Source organism: Lampetra fluviatilis, chromosome 54, assembly GCF_964198595.1.
Source record: "Lampetra fluviatilis chromosome 54, kcLamFluv1.1, whole genome shotgun sequence".
In the NCBI taxonomy this organism is placed as follows: Eukaryota; Metazoa; Chordata; class Hyperoartia; order Petromyzontiformes; family Petromyzontidae; genus Lampetra; species Lampetra fluviatilis.
In genome coordinates, this window is record NC_136328.1 from 5374706 (window position 1) to 5397562 (window position 22857).

At 56.2% G+C, this 22857-nt stretch overlaps 1 protein-coding gene across 1 annotated transcript in view; it reads right to left on the bottom strand.

The window, feature by feature from the left end:
- Positions 1-22857, bottom strand: part of LOC144949649 (protein spire homolog 1-like) — a 43152-nt gene that overhangs the window by 15491 nt on the left and 4804 nt on the right. Inside the window, 5 exon segments of the mRNA XM_078879634.1 lie at positions 449-628; positions 1193-1291; positions 6238-6363; positions 8929-9258; positions 16640-16686. Of these exon segments, the coding sequence (XP_078735760.1) occupies positions 449-628; positions 1193-1291; positions 6238-6363; positions 8929-9258; positions 16640-16686 (782 nt within the window).

Here is a 22857-nt window from a genome sequence, read left to right on the forward strand (position 1 = left end):
CGTTCCAAGATGCGCAGCGAGATGACGCGTGTGACGCCGCGTGTCATGAGGTCATCGGGAAACCCTTAAGTTTATTGCAATGCCTCTGGGCTCTATCGCTTCACCGAAACGAGGGAGACGGGTGAATTAACTCAGCCATACCTGGCGAGGGGGTGGGTGGACAGTCAAATGTGGTAGTCCGGCCGTACCGTTATTGTCCACCTTCCTCCCCGCTCATGTAGGAATGAACAGATGAGGTTAAACGGGCCATACCATTTTTTTCCCCGGGAGGTAAAAAGATGGAGTAGTTGGCCCGTACCAATTTATCAATCCCCCCCGGCAGCAATGCAGGAATGGATGGATGAATGGGGTAATCGGGCCATACCATTCCACCCTCGCCATGGTGGGCGGGCGGGGGGCGGGGGGGAGGTAGTTGGAGTGGTGGATGGATGGGGTAGTTAGGCCGTACCATGTCCCCTACCATGACCTTGCGCAGGTTGTATCTCTTGGCGCGGATGTCGTCCATGAGCATCTCGTAGGGCGTGAACTGGAACTCGATGGGCAGGCCGCTGTAGGGACGCATGGCCGCCACCTTCTTGAGCTTCACGCCGTGACGGAGCTCACGCATCACCTGGCCCCACAGGCGCGCCTACAGGGGTGGGTGGGGGTGGCAAACCGGGGGTCAGGGGTCAGCACGTGGTGGAGGGGGCACATGGAGGTCAGAGGGGGTTACTTGGTGGGAGGAGAGTGTCAGAGGGGGGGCGGCACACCTGGGTTAGAAGGGGTAGCACGTGGGGGTCGGGGGTCACAGGGGGTGGCATATGGGGGTCGGGGGTCACAGGGGGTTGTATATGGAAGGTTCAAAGAGGGTGGCACGTGTTCGTCGGGGGGGGGGGGGGGAAGGGGGGGTTACACGGTGCGGGTGTTAGAGGAGGGCGCTTGGGGTTCAGGGGTCAGAGGTGGGGTTGGGGTTGGGGAGGGGGGTCCTGGAGGTCGTGGGCGATTGGGGTCGAGCGAAGAGCCGCTGGCAGTGGAACCCCGACGCTCTGTTAATCCACGGCCGAGGTCAAACCCCGAGCCGGCTCAGGGATTCCACGACCCCACTACGGCCACGACTACGACCCCACGGCTTTTACTACCACGTGACCGCCCCCCCACCCCGCAAGCCCCCCTCCCCCCACCCCGTGACGACCCCTAGCGGCGAGCCTCTCACCCAGTCCAGGTGCTGCAGCTCGTTAAGCTCGAAGGAGTTGGGCGACGCTTGATTTCCGTCGCCGCCGCCGCCACCACCGCCCTGCATCTTCTTCAGCGCCTGCGGGGGGAGTGGGAGAGGCGGCGGCCGTCAACAACGCCACCGATCATCCTCGCAGCAGCAGCAGCAGCGGCAGCAGCGGCAGCAGCAGCAGCAGGAGCAGCAGCAGGAGCAGCAGCAGCGGCAGCGGCAGCAGCAGCAGGAGCAGCAGCAGGAGCAGCGGCGGCGGCGGCGGCGGCGGCAGCGGCAGCGGCAGCAGCAGCAGCAGGAGCAGCGGCGGCGGCGGCGGCGGCAGCGGCAGCGGCAGCAGCGAGCAGCGAGCAGCGGCGGCGGCGGCGGCGGCGGCAGCAGCAGCGGCAGCGGCAGCAGCAGCAGCAGCAGCAGGAGCAGCAGCAGCGGCAGCGGCAGCAGCAATTGGCTCAGCAATTGAACAAAGACGGTCGCCCGGATCGCGCGGCGCGTTCAGATGCGCCTCTGCGGCCGTCTGGAACGCTCTTCTTTCCCATATTAGAAAGTCACCGGATATATGACCTTTTAAATCGTCTAGATGTAAAACGAATTTCTTTAGAAATTGAGTTTTGTGTTTGGTTTGTTGTCCTTCCCCCCGCACGTCCGATTAACACGGTCGGCTACGTCCGGCGCGCGAGAAGTTCAACAAACAAAGCGTCGCGTCGGGCGGCACAGCAGGCATCCTGCCCCCGGTGGTTGGCGGCAAGGGGAACACAAGAGGCGGGAGCATAGAAGTACAGGACAGCTCTGGAGCTTGGGGCGGGCGGGGGGAGGGGGCGGGCGGGGGAACGATTCGTCGGAGCTCTCGGCTGGTCGATTCAAAATCGTAAAGCACCCACCACCACGCTGTGGTCGGTTACTCGGGACCTCCTTTGAAAAACAAACACGGCGGCCGCCCTCCCTCATCATGCATGAAGGCTGGAAGCCCCCCCCACCTCCCCCTCCCCCACAGGCCACGGGCCGCGTGACGCTCCAAAAGAAACGGCTGGGATTCGAGCGCAGGTATCGGGGGGGAGAGAGACATCGGGGGGAGAGAGCGACGTGGGCTAGGGATGCCGAATGTTGTGGATGTGATCAGCCAAAACGGTTGCGCTGGGCGGGACGCGTGTGCAGGATGGGGCGGTGGGACGGAGTGTCTTTGGGTCTCTGTGTGAGTTTGTGGGTCTCGGAGTCTGTGGGTCTCTGCGTAAGTCTGTGGGTCTCTTTGGGTCTCTGTGGGGGTCTGTATGAGTCTCCGAGTGAGTATGTGGCTCTCCGAGCGAGTCTAAGTATGTGGCTCTCTGTAGCGAGTCTGTGGCTCTCCGAGTGAGTCTATCTAAGACCACGTGCCGGGAGACTGCCGGGGTCAGACCGTGGAAGTCGCTGCTTCCACCGCGCAGCAGCCGTGGGATTTGGTGGAGGGCAGCGAGCGGTGGATAGTGCTGACGAGATGCGGCGAGACGGTGGCATCGGTGGCTTTGTCCACGGTGGCATCTTGATGGACGGTGAATCCCTTCCCACGACGCCGTCACGTCGCGCGGCCGCCAAAACAAACACGGCGACGGGCGGGCGCGGAGAGGAGTCTCCCGGCACACGGCACGCGGATGCCGCGAGATCTACCGCCACGCTCCGGCGTGCGTGCGTGCGGAGGTGTTCACGCGTGTGTGTGTGTGTGTGGCGGCCAAAACCTGTGACGATTAACTAAATCGCTCCTGGGCCTCCCCCCCCCCCCAGGTCGACTCAGCCTCAAACGAGTACCTGGTTTAGCCTCAACGGACCTTTGGGGCAAGTGCTGTTAGCGAGCACCGATGAAGGCCGGCACGGCACACGAGGTGGGTGGCCAGCATCGCGATGTTTACACACCGCACCAGGTACTCGTTTGAAGCCGAGTCGACCTAGGGGAGGCCCGGGACCGGTTCAGATAATCGTCACCGGCGTTGGTGGCCGTGAGCGGGAACCGAAGTCGGGTTGCCGGGTTCGTAGCGCAGCGCGGTGACCGCTGAGCCACCGCTCAGCTACAACACAAACACACGCTCACAGTCATGCTGTGTGTTCACACACACACACACACGCACCGACGCACACATTCTCTCACGCACTCGCACATGCGCTCATTAGCACACCGCGCTCGTTATCGTGTTTTTCAAGAGCCGACGTGATAATGAACGCGAGCGGCCCTGCCAAGATTCCCATTACGACCGTGCGGAGTCAGGCCTTTGTCAGGACAGACACTGGGCTCGCGTTCCCAATGCCGGAATGTCTCGATCGCTGGTCAATAGCCCGCACACACGCGCGCGCGCGTGTCTGTGTATGTGGCAACCCACCCCCCTCGTGTGCCGTGCCAGCATTTATAGGTGCTCGCGAACAGCACTTGCCACAACAGTCCGTTTAGGCTATACGGAGATCTTTGTCTTTGTACGTGAGCGAGCGAGCGAGTGTGTGTAGGTGCTCGCGAACACACACTTGCCCCTAAAAGCCTGTTAAGGCTACACCGGGACATCTTTGCCTTTGTGCAGGGAGTGGTAGTCTAGTGGCTAGCGCTGTGCTTCGAACCAAGGAGTCCGAGTTCAATTCCCGCTCACGGCCAAAACCAGTGACAATTATCCAAATCTGTCCCCTTGGCCGGTGTGTAGTAAACATCGCCACTGGGGAGACAAAGGTGGCCAGGCGTGGTGCTGGCCACCCACCCCCTCGTGTGCCGTGCCGGCCTTCGTAGGTGCTGCTACTCGCCAACAGCACGTACCCCAAGAGTCTAAGACTATACGGTGGATCTTTGTCTTTGTGTGCGTGAGTGAGTCCGAGTCCCCTAGGTCGACTCAGCCTCAAACGAGTATCTGGTGCAACGTTTGTAATTATCGCCGCTAGGATCTTTTTCTTTGTGCGTGCACCTAGCCTGGCACAAAGCACTGCTGCGGTGTCCCCGCCACTTAGTGGTGAATAACGGTTGTTGTTGTTGTTGTGAGTCTTCGTCTTTGAGTGGGTTAATTGTGTGTGTGTGTAAGCACTTGGCCCAACAGTCTTTAAAAGGCTATATGGGGGATCTTCGTCTTTTTTTGTGTATGTCTGTGTGTGTGTATGTGTGTGTGCAGGGTGGTAGTGTATTAGTTAGCACACTTCACTATGAAGCCAGAGACCCGAGTTCGATTCCCACTTGTGGGCATCAGTGACGGCGTGTGCGAGTATGCGAGTGAGTGAGTGGGCGAGTAAGCATGCGTGTATGTCAGTGTGTGAGTGAGCGTGTATATGAGTGAACGTGTATGCGAGCGAGCGAGTACGTGAGCGTGCGTGTGTGCGAGCGAGTGAGAGACTGAGCGAGTGAGCGAGCGAATGAGTAAGTGAGCAAGTGAGTGGGTGAGTCAGCATGCGTGTGTATAAGTGAGTGAGTGAGCGAACGAGTGGACGAGTGAGAAGGTGAGCGAGTAAGCGTGCACATGCGAGTGAGCGAGACAGCGAGCGAGCGTCTGAGTGAGAGAGTGGGTGAGCGAGTAAGCATGCGTGTGTGTGCGAGTGAACGAGCGTGTGAGGGAGCGAGCGTGTGGACGAGTAAGCGTGAGTGTGTGTGTGAGCGAGCGAGCGTCTGAGTGTCCGAGTGGGTGAGCGAGCGAGCGTCTGAGTGAGCCAGTGGGTGAGCGAGTGAGCGTGTGTGTGAGTGAACGAGTGAGCGAGCGAATGAGCGAACAAGCGTGTGGGCGAGTGAGTTAGCGTGTGTGCGAGCGAGCGAGCGTCTGAGTGTCCGAGTGGGTGAGCGAGCGAGCGTCTGAGTGAGCCAGTGGGTGAGCGAGTGAGCGTGTGTGTGAGTGAACGAGTGAGCGAGCGAATGAGCGAACAAGCGTGTGGGCGAGTGAGTTAGCGTGTGTGCGAGCGAGCGAGCGTCTGAGTGTCCGAGTGGGTGAGCGAGCGAGCGTCCGAGTGAGCCAGTGGGTGAGCGAGTGAGCGTGTGTGTGAGTGAACGAGTGAGCGAGCGAGCGAATGAGCGAACAAGTGTGTGGGCGAGTGAGTTAGCGTGTGTGTGAGCGACCGAGCGTCTGAGTGTCCGAGTGGGTGAGTGAGCCAGTGGGTGAGCGAGTGAGCGTGTGTGCGAGTGAACGAGTGAGCGAGCGAGCGAATGAGCGAACAAGCGTGTGGGCGAGTGAATTAGCGTGTGTGTGAGCGAGCGAGCGTCTGAGTGAGCCAGTGGGTGAGCGAGTGAGCGTGTGTGTGAGCGAGCGAGCGTCTGAGTGTCCGAGTGGGTGAGCGAGTGAGCGTGTGGGTGAGTGAACGAGTGAGCGAAGCGAACGAGCGAACAAGCGTGTGGGCGAGTGAGTTAGCGTGTGTGCGAGCGAGCGAGCGTCTGAGTGTCCGAGTGGGTGAGCGAGCGAGCGTCTGAGTGAGCCAGTGGGTGAGCGAGTGAGTGTGTGTGTGAGTGAACGAGTGAGCGAGCGAGCGAACAAGCGTGTGGGCGAGTGAATTAGCGTGTGAGTGAGCGAGCGAGCGTCTGAGTGAGCCAGTGGGTGAGCGAGTGAGCGTGTGTGTGAGTGAACGAGTGAGCGAGCGAACAAGCGAACAAGCGTGTGGGCGAGTGAGTTAGCGTGTGTGTGAGCGAGCGAGCGAGCGTCTGAGTGAGCCAGTGGGTGAGCGAGTGAGCGTGTGTGTGAGTGAACGAGTGAGCGAGCGAACAAGCGAACAAGCGTGTGGGCGAGTGAGTTAGCGTGTGTGTGAGCGAGCGAGCGAGCGTCTGAGTGAGCCAGTGGGTGAACGAGTAAGCGTGTGTGTGAGTGAACGAGTGAGCGAGCGAATGAGCGAACAAGCGTGTGGGCGAGTGAGTTAGCGTGTGTGTGAGCGAGCGAGCGTCTGAGTGTCCGAGTGGGTGAGCGAGCGAGCGTCTGAGTGAGCCAGTGGGTGAGCGAGTGAGCGTGTGTGTGAGTGAACGAGTGAGCGAGCGAATGAGCGAACAAGCGAACAAGCGTGTGGGTGAGCGAGTGAGCGTGTATGTGAGCGAGCGAGCGAGCGTCTGAGTGAGCGAGCGAGCAGGCGAGCACCTCCTTGGCGCTCTGGATCTTCTCGAGGAACGTGCGAAGCTCCATGGCCTCGGCGTAGAGCGCGCGGCACACGGCCTGGTAGTGCGACGGGGCTTCACGAGTCGTCCGCAGGTGTGACGTGCACATCTACCACAAAGACAAAAACAAAGATCCCCTGTATAGCGTGAACAAACTGTTGGGGCAAGTGATGTTAGGGAACACCTATGAATGCTGGAATGGGACACCAGGGGGGGTGGGTGGCCAGCACCACGCCCGGCCGCCTTTGTCTCCCTGGTGGCGATGTTTACACACCGCACCAGGTACTCATTTGAGACCGAGTCGATCTAGGGGAGGCCCAGGACCGGTTCAGATAATCGTCACCGATGTTGGCCGTGAGCGGGAATCGAAATCAGGTCGATGGGTTTGAAGCGCAGCGTAGCGCTAACCGCTACACGACCGCTCACGCACACACTCACAAAGATCCCCCCTGTAGCCTTATCGCACCGTTGGGGCAAGTGCTGTTAGCGAGCACGTAGCCAACCGTGATAATCGGGAGGCGTGGGGGAAGGACAATGAACTAAGCACAAAACGAAATGACCTTTCAATTTAAAAGTGCATAGCGCCAATGGCTTCCTAACATCGGAAGGAAGAGCATGCCAGACAGCCGCAGGAACGCATCTGAAAGCAGGCGCATGCAGTGGCCATCTATGAAGGGCAGCATGGCACACGAGGGGGTGATGTGGTCAGGACCACGCCCAGCCGCCTTTATCTCTCTCCCCAGGGCATATATATTTACACACACACACACACAAAGATCCCCCGTGTAGCCTATGCAGACTGTTGGAGCAAGTGCTGTTAGCAAGCAACTACAAGGGCCGGCAACGGTGGTCAGCACCACCGTTGTCTCCCCAGTCCTCATGTTTTACACAATGCGTCAGGCACTCGTTTAAGGCCGAGTCGACCTAGGGGAGACATAGGACCGGTTCAGATTTCCATCACCGATATTGGTCGCGAGCGGGAATGGAACTCGGGTCGCTGGGCTCGCAGCGCTGTGCGCTTAATCACCGCACCACCTGTGTAAGATATGTGGGAGGATCTGTGTCTCTGTACGTATGAACATATCACGCTGTGCGTACGTGAGTGCGTGCGTGTTCATTCATTGCCACTAAAACACCGCCTGCCCTTTACTTTACCAGTGCCCGTCCTGGCACAGACACCACAGTGACATCACCACCACTTAGCTGCGGTTGCTGTGGTTGTTGAAAGAGTGGTTGTGGGTGGGTGTGTGGGTGTGTGCGTGCGTGTGTGGAGAGTGGTGGCCCAGCGGCGAGTGCACTGCGCTAACCACTGGGCAGGGGATCGACGCTCGCAACAACGAGTGGAGCGGCGGGCGGCTAAAATGCACAGTGGGTGGGAGTGCAGGTGGGTGCATCTGCCAGTCAAACAACCCATGGTGTCTGGGTCTGTCCCGTGACCTCCTGCACCTAACCTGGCACAGCAGTCAACTCAAAACATCTGGGTCTGTCCCGTGACCTCCTGGCAACAGTGAACAGTCCACACTTCACGTGATATTCTCAGGTGCACATGGCCTGGCACAAGTGCTGCGGTGACATCACCCCCACTTACTGGTGAATGGCGGCTGTTGTTGTTGTTGTGCTGTGTGGGCAATGCACCGAGAATCATCAGAGTTCCATTACCCAACCCTACCCCCCGCCCACCGAATGAACACAACGCATCCTGTTTTCCTGTTTTCTCTCCCGAGCCCGAGCAGTGTAAACACAACAAATCTCACGCACTCGCCAAAGCACACTGCACAAAAGCTCCAACGGACGTAAGAGCCGGCACATTTAAGAGCCAAAAGCGGACTGAATTGGAGCCGATTGGACCAAAGCCCAGGTTCTTCCAACGCCAGGGGGAAAAGTTGCCCGCAGCAGGAAAACACGCGCCCCGCTGCGAGAAAACCAATCGCTCATTCATTCACCATGTGACTCGCCCACTTATTCACCATCTCGCTCGCTCATTCACTCGATGCCGGTTTCTCGTTCAACAAAATAAGCTCACTCGCTCGCTCACACTCATTCATTAATTCATGCACTCATTCACTCATCATCTAACTCACCAGCTGACTCACCCACTCATTCATCATCTGACTAAACCACTCACTCATTCACCCACCCACTCACTCACCCACCCACTCACTCACCAACTCTTGCAGACTGAGACTCATCCTGGAGAACTCTCACCTCGGTCAACAAAATACATTTGAACTCCCTCGCACAAACCCATTCACTCACACACTAATTAATTCACACATTCATTCACCATCTCACTCGCCCACTCATTCGTCATATCACTTTCCCACTCACTCACTCATTTATTCACCCACACACCCACTCACCTACCCATTCACTCACTCATTTATTCACCCACACACCCACCCACTCACCCATTCACTCACCCTTGCAATGCCCCAGTCTCTTAACAGTTCACAATCAGAATCTGGACTGGAGGAATCCGATGAGTTACAAAGCTATGAAGTTCTTTTTCACCGATGTCCAGTATGGGGCGGGTCAGCGACTTGCCACCCAAAGCAGCTCAAGGTGAGCACCACCTCGATGCCAAAGAAGGGGGGGGGAGGGGGCAGGGCAGGAAATCTCTGTCGCGATGTGCAAACCCGCCCCTCTCTAGTCCAGCAGCGAGCCTCCAACTCACCTTAATGACGGACTGGAACGGCCCTTCTGGACGGCTCACTCCGCAACCGCCGTCAGCGGCGGTGACGGTGCCGGTGATGGTGCCGGTGCCGGTGGTGCCGGCGGTGGTGGCGGCGTTGCCGGCGCCGGCCTCCTCGTCCTCGTCGGGCCCGTCGTAGCCCTCGTCGCGCAACGCACCTCCCCCGCCGTCGTCGGTGGCCGCCGCGGCGTCCTCCAGGCTGGTCATCCAGTCGATGAGCTCCTCCAGCGGCTGGCTGAGCTCGCGCTCCTCGTTCTCGTCCAGGCCCCAGTCCAGGGCCTTGTAGATGACGAAGCCCAGCGAGCGCACCACCTGCGTGCGACGACAAAGGTCCCACCCCGCGTAGTCGTGACGGCAAGCGCTGCTAGCGAGTAGCGGCAGCCTACGGAGGCCGGCACGGCACACGAGGAGGGGGGGGGTGAGGTGGGCGGCACCGCACCCGCACCGCCTTTGCCTCCGCGCCGACGGTGTTTTGCACACCGCTACTAGGTACTCATTTGAGGCCGAGTCGACCTAGGGGAGGCCTGGTACCGGTTAAAATGTGTGTTTGGACACGAGCGGGAATCGAACTCGGGTCGCCGGGTTTGTAGCGCGAGCGCGGTAACCAGTACGCTACTGCTCCTCGCACGCACTCACGCACACCTGCACACGCACCCACACGAACGCGTGCACACGCAACACAAAGATTCCTCGTAAAGCCTCAACAGACTCTTGGTGACCCTCCAGAGCCCCCACCCCGTGAGTTTGCTTGCCATCGAGAAATCCAAGCTGCTGACATTATGCACTTCAAGAAGGCCATGGGTTGTGTAAGAACTACTTAAATGTTTTTCTTTTTTACACGTGGAGCGATACATACGCGAAGGAGATGTATTATCTACTTATTTATTTTGTCACATATATACTCCACAACGACGCTATTGATGGTTTTGCATTCCAGGAAAGTAATATATATCGATGAATAACTGCTATGATTTCATGACATATACACGACGCTAATTGCTACGAATTAATACGTACCATCAATCAGATTTCGCAAAACACTTGGGAGGACTGAGTGTGCCACTTTACGTGTGGCAAGGCACGAGATTTGGACGCTTGCCACAGATTGGTGGCCCTGGCCGGTGAATCAAACTCAGGCCGCCGGGTTCGAAGAGCAGTGCCCCGACCACTGCACGGCCTTGTCGTGGCGTTTGACAATCGTCGAGGATTTTCTAGAATCTGATTTTTCGTCTGTTTGTTAAGTCACAACAGCTGCAAGAAGACTCGCACACACGCACACACACACACTGGCACACACACGCACACACTGGCACGCACACACACACTGGCACGCACACACTGGCACGCACACACACACACACACACTGGCACGCACACACACACACTGGCACGCACACGCACACACTGGCACGCACACACACACACTGGCAAGCACACACACACACACTGGCACGCACACACACACACTGGCACGCACACACACACTGGCACGCACACACACACACTGGCAAGCACACACACACACTGGCAAGCACACACACACTGGCAAGCACCCCCCCCCCCGTATATGCTTTAAACAGACTGTTGGGGCGAGTAGCACCTATGAAGGCCGCCACAGCACACTTGGGGGTGGGTGGCCAGCACCACGCCTGGCAGCCTTTGTCTCCCCTAGTGGCGATGATTACACACCACACCAGGTACTCATTTCAGGCTGAGTCGACCTAGGGGAGGCCCGGGCCTGGTTCCGATAATCATCACCGATGTTGGTGTCCGTGGGCGAGATTCGAACTTGGGTCACAGGGGTCCGTAGTTCAGTGCGCTAACCGCTACATTACCTCGTCGCACTCGCACAAAGATAAAGACCCGCCCCGCATAGCCTTTCACACACCGTTAGGGCAAGTGCTGTTAGCGAGTAGCAACGACGAAGGCCGGCACGGCGCACGAGGGGGTGGACGACCATCACCACACGCTGGGACGTCTCGTCGGCTCGAGCGCGCCCGTGTAATCCACACAGGTCAGGTGTCAAATTACAGAGTCATTCCTCACGACCGCACGCACACACACAAGACAAAGATCCCCCGTATAACATTAACAGACGGTTGGGGCAAGTGCTGTTAGGCCGGCACCGCGCCCGGCCGCCTTTCTCGCCCTAGTGGCGATGTTTACACACCACTGCACCAGGTACTCATTTGAGGCTGAGTCGACCGAGGGGAGGCCCGGTAACGGTTCAGATGACCATCACTGGTGTTGGCCGTGAGCGGGGATCGAATTCGGGTCACTGGGCTTCGTAGCGCAGCGCGCTAACCGCTATGCTACCGCTCCACACACACACACACTCACCGACTCACGCACGCACACACATGGACACGCGTGCACTAACAAACACACACACACACGCGCGCGCACACACACACACACGCGTGCACACGCTCGCTCGCGGCCGCTCCCAACGCCGATCCTGGCGCGGCTCAGCCAATTAAGCCTCAATTAGCGGAGCGAGCGGCCTGCAATGCACGGATCCGATTAGTGGGGCTGGCGAGGCCGGTGGCGGCAGTGATCTCAGGCCACAACACGGGGACACATTCACCTCCTCCTAAACCTCCGACTCCTCCGACTCCGTGCCACCAACGTTGAGAAACCAACGGCGTTCATTTCACCGAAATATAAACCCGGACGCAACGCGATCTGGATACGGTCCACTTCACAGGACCCCCACTGTGACCCTACTGGGCCCCCACTGCGTTACTACTGGGCCCAGACTGTGACCCTTCCCGGGCCCTCCACTGTCAACAGATCCCCATCTGTGCCCCCTCTACTTGTGAAGCGTTGCACCCCCTCAAGCACGCGGGCTTTCTTCGCGCGCTCCGGTTTCCTCCCGCTCATTAATTGCCCGATAGCATCTTCATATGTTGAGGACTGCAGAGCTTGGGCAATCGTTGGGTAGAGCCGGCACCTCACGCCGTGGCCGCTACTGCCTTCCCGTTCCTCGCCTGCGGTTCTCCCTCCTCGCGCCTCCGAGTATTCCTCTCTCTCTCCCTGTCTCCACGAGAGCGATGAGCGGACTTCTGTGCGGCGGTGGCGCCGAGGCACAAGTTGACGTCGTCGCGATTGCTATTGTGTTAACGCGAGGACAGGGGTCGAGTTGGATCCCCCCCCCCCCCAGTCACAACCTCGCACTCGGTGGTGGCGGTCGTGGCGGTCGTGGTGGCGGTCGTGGTGGTGGTCGTGGTGGTGGTCGTGGTGGTGGTCGTGGTGGTGGTCGTGGTGGTCGTCGTGGTGGTGGGCGGGGTGGTCGTGGTGGCGGTCGTGGTGGTTGTGGTGGCGGTCGTGGTGGTGGTGGGCGGGGTGGTCGTGGTGGTGGTCGTGGTGGTCGTGGTGGCGGTCGTGGTGGTGGTCGTGGTGGCGGTCGTGGTGGTTGTGGTGGCGGTCGTCGTGGTGGTGGGCGGGGTGGTCGTGGTGGCGGTCGTGGTGGTTGTGGTGGCGGTCGTGGTGGTGGTGGGCGGGGTGGTCGTGGTGGTGGTCGTGGTGGTCGTGGTGGCGGTCGTGGTGGCGGTCGTGGTGGCGGTCGTGGTGGTGGTCGTGGTGGTGGTCGTGGTGGTGGTCGTGGTGGTCGTCGTGGTGGTGGGCGGGGTGGTCGTGGTGGCGGTCGTGGTGGTGGTCGTGGTGGTGGTCGTGGTGGTGGTCGTCGTGGCGGTTGTGGTGGTTGTGGTGGCGGTCGTGGTGGTGGGCGGGGGGGTGGGCAAGAAACAACGTGAACGATGGAGGGAGGGCGGGGGTGGGGCAAAGGGTGGCCACTTGCCTGGGTTCGTACACACGTCCTTCTGTCAATCCACTGCTGGATGAAGCCCTCCCCCCGCCCCTCCGATGGCTTGTCGGTCGGGCGGAGTGGGGGTTGTCCGACCATACTTCACCACGGTGGTGGGCGCGGTTTGGTGAAGGTGGCGCAGTGTCATCTTGCCAACTCCCTAGGGTTTACTACTTAACTATTTTTGTTATTTTACCAGGTAAGACCCACTGAGCTATACAGCTTTTTTTTTTTTTCAGAGGACACCTGGCGATCACAAATGATGGCTCAACCAAGTGGCTTATCACCACGTGACGGGAATTTTAGAGCAGCCAAACACTCCAAAAGCGTGATGTCGATTCTAAAATGTGGAGGGGAAAACCAGAGGAACCGGAGAAAAATCCACATGACTACCACGAGGAGAGAGAGAGAGACACGCAAACTCGAAATATACAGCAGGCGGCAGGGTCAGGATCGAACCCAACCCCTCCTGTATACCAGACGAGGTCGTTAACATCTCGCCATCGTGGCGCCCTCCACCCGGGCAGATCCGGCACCGGTGGTGTTGGCACAGTGTTGATAAGGCTACCTAGTGCTGACCGAAGATACATGTCCGGGTTTAGTGGCAGCCCTTGGCAGAAGGACGAGACGGGGGTGCAGAGAAGGGGGGGAGGGGTGTGTGGGCAGAGTGGGGTAGCTGTGGAGGACAGGTGTGGCCGAGTATAAGAATTTGTGGGAGGAAGAGGAGGAGGGGGACAGGTAGAGCAGACAGGTGAGTGGGGAGGGGTTCCGCGTTTCATTTCCTCAATGACGCTTCACTCCGATGCCACCGACACTGCTCTGTCTGCGTTGGGCTGGAGACCGCACGCACGGCACACGAGGGGGTGGGGGGCGGCCAGCACCATAGCAAAGACCCCCCCCTTGTACAGACTGTTGGGGCAAGTGCTGTTAGCGAGTAGCAGCACCTATGAAGGCCGACACGGCACACGAGGGGGTGGGTGGCCAGCACAACGCGTACGCAACCACAACCCCCAAAACCCTGCCACCGCCCCCAACCCCAAAGTTGACGGGGGGGGCACAGCGGTAGCGCGTTTGCCGAAGAAGTTCGTGGTTAGATCCTGGCACGAACAACGAAAATGGATTTTTGTCGATTTCTTTCTTTATTTCTTCACGACGTGCCGCCCGCTTTGAAGTGGATGCTCAAGACGCCGGCGACGTCATTCGGCAAGAACAGCGGGAGCCACTCTGTTTGCCGAAGTCACGGTCCCGACATCCCAACTCGGAGAAATTTGGCCGCAAGCAAAACAATAATACAAAATTAAAAAGAATCAAAAAATGACTCGACTGGGAGACGCGCGGTGGCAGGGCCCGTCGCTCCGCCACCACGAGCGCGCGGGGGGGGGGGGGGCAGGACCCTCCTGACAACGAGAGTCTGGAGACTCGGTCGGGGCCTTTCCCGGCTGCAGCAAGCGCGATAACAGAAATAATAACGTCCCGCCACGCACACCTGCGTCTCTTCGCGCGGCGCCGGTGGGAGGTCCACGGTCGCGCGCGACGTTCGTGCAAATGAGATGCAGATGAGATGCAAATGAGATGCAAACGAGATGCTTGCGCTACATTTATGGCCGAGCGATTGAGCGAGCGGACGAGGCTGCGGGAACGAGACGGCAATCGTTGGCGAGGATCGATCAATCGCCAGAGCGGGTGGCCCGGCATCCGAGGGGACAGGGTGGCCAGCACCACGCCCCAGTGGCGATGTTTACACACCGCACCAGGTACTCGTTTAAGGCCGAGTTCACCTAACGGGAAGGCCCAGGACTGGTTCAGATATCCGCCAACTTTGGTCAACTGGCACAGCGGTTCGTGCACTGCACCAGCCACAGCTCCCCCCCCTCCCCCCCCCCACGTAGGTACGTACACACACTTTCGTACGTACGTGACCACGTGGTCACACAGCCATCACCCCTCCCCCTCTACCCGTGTGGTCCCCTGCCTCCTCCCCGCCCGTTCCTCCAGACCCGTGGCACGGGGCCCCGCCGGGCCGCGCCGGGCCCCGCCGGGCGAGTCTCAGCCGTGACAAGGCTGCTCGCATTCTCCCCGCGCCACGCCTGGTCGCACGGCGGCTATATTTACCGCCGCGACGCCGCAGCATTGTGTGCCGCGCAAAGCCGAGATGATCCCACTCAGCGGGCCCCGGTAATCGGCAGGGGCCCCCCCCTTCAACCACAACGCCCCCCACCCTCCTCCTCCTCCATCGCTCAATCGGCCTCCCTACTTCCCTTCCTTCGCTAACTCCCTTCCTTGCACCTTCCCACAGTCACTCCCTCGATGCCGCCCTCCCTCCCTCCTTCCATTCCTCCTTCCCTCCATCCTTCCCTCCCGCCTTCCTTCCTTACATTCCTCCTCTCCCTCCCCCCTCCATCCTTCAAATCCCTCCATCCTTCAATTCCCTCCATCCTTCAATTCCCTCCCTCTCTACCCTGCCTCCATCCATCACTCCGTCCCTGCATGCATACAGAGGAGGAGGAGGAGGGGGAGGAGCAGGGGGTAGGAGGAGGAGGAGGAATGTGGGTCCATGGAGACTGAAGAACGCGGAGACAAAGCACAAAGCCAAGGCCGCTCCGCTGGACACCACCCACACCGCCTGCCCACACTGCTCGCTCACTCAAATGTTCTGGCTGAGCGGATCTAGGAGGAGGACAGAACCGTGTGCTGTACACACACTTGTGTGTGTACATATGTACACAGAGGCGTGTATGCAGCGATGTACACACCTGTAAAGGCAAAGATTCCCCCGTATAGCCTGAACAGACTGTAGGGGCAAGTGCTGTTAGCGAGTAGCACCTGTGAAGGCCGGCACGGCACACGAGGTGGTGGGTGTGGCCAGCACCACGCCCGGCCGCCTTTGTCTCTCCCGTCACGGTTTTTACACACCGCACCAGGTACTCATTTGAGAGTCGAGCTAGGGAAGGCCCAGGACCGGTTCAGATAATCGTCAGTGGCGTTGGTGGCCGTGAGTGGGAATCCAACTCGGGTCGCCGGGGTTCGTAGTGCAGTGCGCTAACCGCTGCGCCACAGCTCCCCACAAAAAAGACAAAGATCCCCCGTATAGCCTTACCAGACTGTAGGGGCAAGTGCTGTTAGCGAGCACTTATGAAGGCTGGCACGGCACATGACGGGATGGGTGGCCAACACCACGCCCGGCCGCCTTTGTCTCCCTAGTGGTGATGTTTACACACCGCACCAGGTACTGATTTGAGGCTGAGTCGACCTAGGGGAGGCCCAGGACCGGTTCAGTTAATCGTCACTGATTTTGGCCGTGAGCGGGAATCGAACCCAGGTCGCCAGATTCGTAGCACAGCGCGCAAACCGCTACACTACCGCTCCCCACACACACACACCTACACGCACACACCTGTACAAAGACCTCCTGCATACGCACCTCTACACGCGCCAGCGCACACCCTGACCCTAACCTTGGCCTGACCCTGTGACCCGTTGACCTTAACCAACAGCCCAAGGAAGAGGAAGTCGCATTTGAGCAGCAGACAGATCCACCTCAAAACACTTAAAAAGATTCTTGGGATTCCAGAGATAACCACCCGGTTCACAGAGCCGACACACGGAACCGGACTCGCACCCACACCCGCACAGGTGCGCGGTCACACTTCGTAGGAGACATAGGAAGAAATCCGTGGAAGCACCTTGGCACCCCCCTTCGGACCAAGGAGTTGTAAGGTGCGCTTAGCCATGGTACCGCAGATTTCTGGAATGGACGAGTCCATGTTTGTGTTCATAACACCGGATTTCAAGTGCGGGAGATTCTGCAGATTTCTGCTGTGGGGGGAGGGGTTGCGGGGGGGGGGGGTGGCGGGCTGGGGGGTGGCGTGGGTGGAGTTGTGACCTCACCTCCACCTCTGGTGAGCAGGGTTCAGTTGTTTCCCCAGTTGTAGGGTCTGTGAAGTGCATGGGGGCATTGGGCACACACAGACAGGGGCATGGACACACACACACAGGGGCATGGGCACACAGACAGGGGGCATGGCCACACAGACAGGGGGCATGGACACACACAGGGGCATGGGCACACACAGACAGGGGGCATGGACACACACACAGGGGCATGGGCACGCACACACAGGGGCATGGGCACACACACAGGGGCATGGGCACACAGACAGGGGGGGCATGGACACACACACACAGGGGGCATGCTGTTAGAAGCCAGATCAAACAATCGAACTATAAATTGTTCGGACTGGTACAGTATTCGCGCACTATTTCGCACGGTGCAATTGTGGTTAATATTCCCGCGAAAAGTATTAGTGATACTTTCGTGACCGCGGGATTCGCAATTGCCGTTCCGAGTAAATTGTGTGTCGTAAACCCTCCTGCAGCCCGACGCGGCCCATCAAGGAAGTTGTCCCGTCATTAACAAATACACGCGACCAACTTATCGCTTCCTAAGCAGGAGCAGCAGCAGCAGCAGGAGCAGCACTAGCGGTGCTCTCGATTAACAACTGGGCAAGGACGTTTCTCGCTGGCTGGGTAGCGGAGCGTTTATCAACTCGTTGCGTCCGTTTCGTTCACCGCGTGCCCACTTTAACTTGTGTCGTCCCTCCCCCCTGCGCCTCCGATGGGCACGGTCGGCTGCGTATGGTGCGAAAGAAGTTCGGCGGACACCAATTGGCTGCGTCTGGGTGGAGGAGCATGCACTGCACACGTGATGTACACCCACAATATTTGGTCGCGCGTAGCAGAGCGCTACCACCACATCGTCGGTGTGGTGGTATAGCCCCCCTCCCCCCTCCCTTGATATATCCAACTTCTCAACAGCCCACCCCTACTCACGTAGGTAAAAAATGAAATAAAATTAAAGTAATAATAGAAATAAAATAATAATAAAAATCACGACGTTTCGGAGGCAACACAAGTCTCCGTCATCAGGTGGGACCGTCACAGCTAGATTAGCTCCCTCTACCCCTGCCGTTATTTCCACGAAGAACCGAAAATTCGGCGGATTGTTCCGCAAACGCCACCGTTATTGGTGCCATCCTGGGTCGTGGGTGGCGGGGTTAAAGGTCGACCACCACGACCTTGCCAACACCCCGCGCCATAGGAATGTGGAATTGCCACCAAACAGGGCCGTAAAGCAACGAGGGTTAGAGTTCCGATTTAAAGCTTTCGTGACTGCAGGGATTCATCTTCTTGGTTCTTTCGGTAAAGTCACGTAGAATGGAAAAAAATAAAACATAATATTATTATGTTTTATTATTATTTTATTATTTACATTCTACGTGACTTTACCGAAAGAACCAAGAAGAGGGTTAGAGTGTCGCGCCTCCGATTGGCACGGTTGGCTTACGTACGGTGCGAAATAAGTTCAACGTGGGGGCCCTGAAGGGTTAACGTGGGGGCCCTGCGGGGTCAACGTGGGGGGGGGGGGCATGCAGGGTCAACGTGGGGGGGGCCCTGGGGGGGTCACCGTGGGGGGGGGCCCTGGGGGGTCACCGTGGGGGGGGGCCCTGGGGGGTCACCGTGGGGGGGGGCATGCAGGGTCACCGTGGGGGGGGGCATGCAGGGTCACAGTTGGAGGGTCACAGTGGGGGCTCTGGAATGCGTCAATGCTTACTGTGAGCACGAGGTCAATGTTGACCCTTGACAGAAGTAAACGGGGGGCTAAGCGGGGTGGGGGGGGGGCTGGGAAGGAGTGGGGCGGCTGGGTGACGGGCGGCCTGTCTGTGCAGCGTGGTGACGCGGCGGATAACAAGTTCAACGTAGGATTTGGCAACGCCGCTGCTGCTGCTGCTGCTGCCGCTGCACAAGCGAAGTTAATGCAAAGAAAAACAAATCCAGACGGGTGACGATAACACGGTGGCCTCAAAAAGAACAAATGTACCATCAGTTATGCTGTATATTTGAAGGGGTTGTCCGTTACTCAATAGTCACTCATTCGTTCGATCAATGTGTAATAACAGTTACAGGGAACGTCGCGGGTAGCTAGTGAACCAGATGTGTTCGGGAGATCGTGGACTAACAGTGTCACGATTCACTCGACTATTTGGCAAATTATATTCTTGGTTCTTTCGGTAAAGTCACGTAGAAGGGAAACTAAAAAATAATAAAAATATAAAACAATATTTGTATTATTTTACAATAAAATAATTTTACAATAAAATAATACAAATATAAAACAATGTTTTTTATTATTTTAGTGTTTCCCTTCACTACGTGACTTTACCGAAAGAACCAAGAATATGAATCCCTGCAGTCACGAAAGCTTGAAATCAAAATGTATTTGGCAAACTGTTCGTCAGGAAACATTGTTGTTGAATGTGTCATTATCGTCAGGCCACCCATGTGCACTCATTCGCTCCTATGAGGTAGGGCCTTTGTCCTGAAACGTCGCCTCGGATATATTTGTTCCTTTTAAGGCCACTCACTCACTCACCGTGGTGGTGATGTTGCTATCAACGAGCCCGCTTGGATTTCTCAGCTTTGTTCTGTACTCTGCGCCCAGTTTTTTTTGTATAATTGTGGGAATGCGACCTCCACCCCATGATTTTTGTTTGTTTGTTTTACAGCCGCCCCAGAGAAACTCACGACAACGGTAGACCAAAGCCCACGTGATTATTTACAGAACAAAGACAAAGATTCCCACCACCCCCCCTCCCCCGTATAGCCTCAACAGACTTTTTGGGTCAAGTGCTGTTGGCGAGTATCACCTATGAAGGCCAGTTCGGCATATGAAGGGGATGGGTGGCCAGCACCACGCCCGGCCACCTTTGCCTCCCTAGTGGCGATGTTTATATACCACACTAGGTACAGATTTGAGGCTGAGTCGACCTAGGGGAGGCCCAGGACCAGTTCAGATATTCATCACCGATGTTGGCCGTGACCACCGCACCATCACTCCCCACTGATTCCAAGACACACTTTGGTAGAAGAACAACAGAGCTGGAATCGTCGCCACAGGTTCACGATGAGCGTCATCGTTATTGTGGGTTACAGGTTCACGGTGGTCACGACCCCAACACCGAATCATCCACACAAACCACGGCGCCAGCATCAGCAGACGCGGTCACACTTAATGATGGTAATCTATGGAACCCTGTTCAAACATCTTGACAACTCCCGTTATTATTGCTGGGAAAGGGTAAAGCCTATTATTGATTAATCATTTTGAAACCGGCAAAAAGGGTCCCGTAGTCATAACTGCTCAATCCGAGCTATTAATGCTTTGATATTTGCATTGGCTTTGTGCAGTTTGCTTTTTGGCCTTGAGACAAGACCATAGAGAAGGCAGCCTCTGCCGTAGGCCAATCCGTTTCGAAGACAACGCACACATTATTATCCACGCAGTATCTTTTGTAAGTTTTACCATAAGCACGATGTGCGAAAACGTACGATGTGTTATTATTGCCAAAAATTAACCCGTAAAAACTAAGTTTTTCACTATAAATCCTTTATATGCGTGGCATCGGTTTTATTATATTATTCATTTCTGTTTTTCTTGAGTAAGAGCTTCATTTTAATCGCATTGGTATTTTAAATAAAATATATATTTTTTAATTCCTAAAAAGTGGAAAATTTTGGAAAAATTTTTTCACGAATATAAATTGTCACGCACAACGAGTCTGTGTGCAAAATGTCAGCTCGATTGGATCACGGGAAGTGGGTTAAAAAACGACCGAAAGATTTGCATGGTCGTAAGCGCGCAAGCAAGCAAGCAAGTGAACTTACTATAAAGGATTAAAAAAATTAACCCGTAAAAACAAAGTTTTTCACTATAAATCCTTTATATGCGTGGCGGCTAGAGTCCTCTCGTCCTCTGGCTTGAGATGGCTGCCACCTATGGGTCAGATGATTGCCTGCCACCATTAAGCAATTGGTAATTACATATAATTTTTTTTCCCTAAAAAGTGTAAGATTTTGGAAAAAAATTTTCACGAATATAAATTGTCACGCCCAACGAGTCTGTGTGCAAAATGTCAGCTCGATTGGATCACGGGAAGTGGGTTAAAAAACGACCGAAAGATTTGCACGGTCGTAAGCGCGCAAGCAAGTGAACTTAATATAAAGGATTTTAAAAAGGTTAACGCCTCTCCTTTGTGTCATAATTTCAATACCGGCAAATCATGGTCCCCATAGCTGTAACTGCTCAACCGGAGCTATTTATGCTTCTATGTTTGCACTGGCAAACATCTTAACACGTCCCGTATTTACACCATTGGAACCTCATTTGCCAGTAAAAAATATGATAATTGGTTTTTTACCCTTTTATCTGGCAACCAATGGTGTAAATGCTTCCCCGAGCTCTCATACTCTGATGGTGCATTGTCTTTGAGTTGTGCGCCTTTTAGCGTCATCTGGTCCAACGCCATGTGAGACTAGGCTCTAAGAAAAGCTGTCTCGGGTGTGGACCAATCAACTTCAAGGACAGTGCATACATTATCAGAGTTATGTTTTTTGCTTGCATTATGACTGCAGGTATTGTGGTCAATGCAAACATGACTCCTTGTAAAAAGGGTGTCAGTTTTGTTGCCAGATAGAAGGGTAAAAAAAACAATTATCACGTTCCGTATTATTGCCGGAAAGGGGTAAATGACGCTTATTCATTTTTTGTTTCGTCAGGACAGAACCATGGAAAGGTTGTGACGAAGACTCAATGCCCCATTCACAAATACGGAGGTGGAGGCGGAAGGAGGAGGAGGAGGAATCGTCGTCACAGCTGCGATGGAACACCAACCACTCCGCGACACTCCTTACGCGCCATCATATCACTGGCTCATCAAACACTACATCGACGTATAACAACCTAATAAAACAAAATCACGGTTTCCATCAGCCATACGAAAAAGAAGAAGACTAATAAGACTGTGGTCAAATCATCGCTTGCCGTCGTTCATTAAACCACAGCGGGCTCGTGATCGGCACCGCCGTTGTGGTTTAAATAAAGATTACCACCGTTATTGCTACAACAGGTCAGCACCGTGTGCCGTGTTGTTGGGTATTTGACAGAGGTCGCAACCGGGTACCCGATACCCGTACCCTACCCGATACCCGGCTACCCGTACCTGGCCGGGTACGGGTACCCGTTTGCGACCCTGGTGCGGCCGGGTACGGGTACGGGTAGGCCGTGAGTCACTGGTGAGTAACCGTTTGTCACTCATTTCGGGTAGGGTACGAGTACGGGTACGGGTACCCATTTGCGACCCTGGTGCGGCCGGGTACGGGTACGGGTAAGGAATCAAAACCCGTTTGCGACCTCTGGTATTTGACCAAATCACCACTCACGCAAAGGCCCTTTTCATCCCTACCTCGGGCCTCATGAGCCACGCACCGTGGCATCATCTGTTAGGTCGTACTGTACTTTGACACATGTACAGTAACCGGGGCCTACCTTGCAATGCCAGGTGCTCTGCGGCTAGTGAGAGCAATGTACGGCAATGGATTCTCGAATCCATCTGTGCGGAGATTTTTGCACATTTCTCCGGAGTTCTCCGGAGTTGTCCGGGCTGGCTCTGGCAAGAAGCCACCAAAAACTCTTGCAGACGATAGCGATTCACTAAGTTTAACACGTAGTAGTAGTAGTAGACTCGCGCGATCAATGTCATCCGTAATAAAGTATTTAGATCGCATAAATATAAATGTGTAGTTACACCCGCCACCACCATCACCACCACCCGACACAGCCAATTAGTAAGGTTTGTCACGTCAACAGAACGTGCCAATTTGTTATTAGTACAGCACACCGGTGTGTCGGAGAGTAAACCCACAACATGTGCACTGAGTACGGCCGTTTCGCCGGTAATTGCAACCAGCATCATCAGGCGACAGCCAGAGTTGTGGAGAAATCCCCCTGTTTCGGTCTTAAACAATGGAGGATAAATGTCACGTTTACATGACAAACTTCACCAATAATTGGCCATGTCGGGTGGTGGCGGGTTTAACGACACATTTATATTTGCGCGATCTAACCCCCCCAAAAAAAACCTTTTTTTGGGATTCACTAAAGCAATTCACTCTAAAGGTAGCAGGACCCTTCGCTGAACGAAATGTCTTCAGACTCACGGAGGCTTTCCCTATGGTTATGGTTAGGGAACCTATAAGATAGTATTGGATTC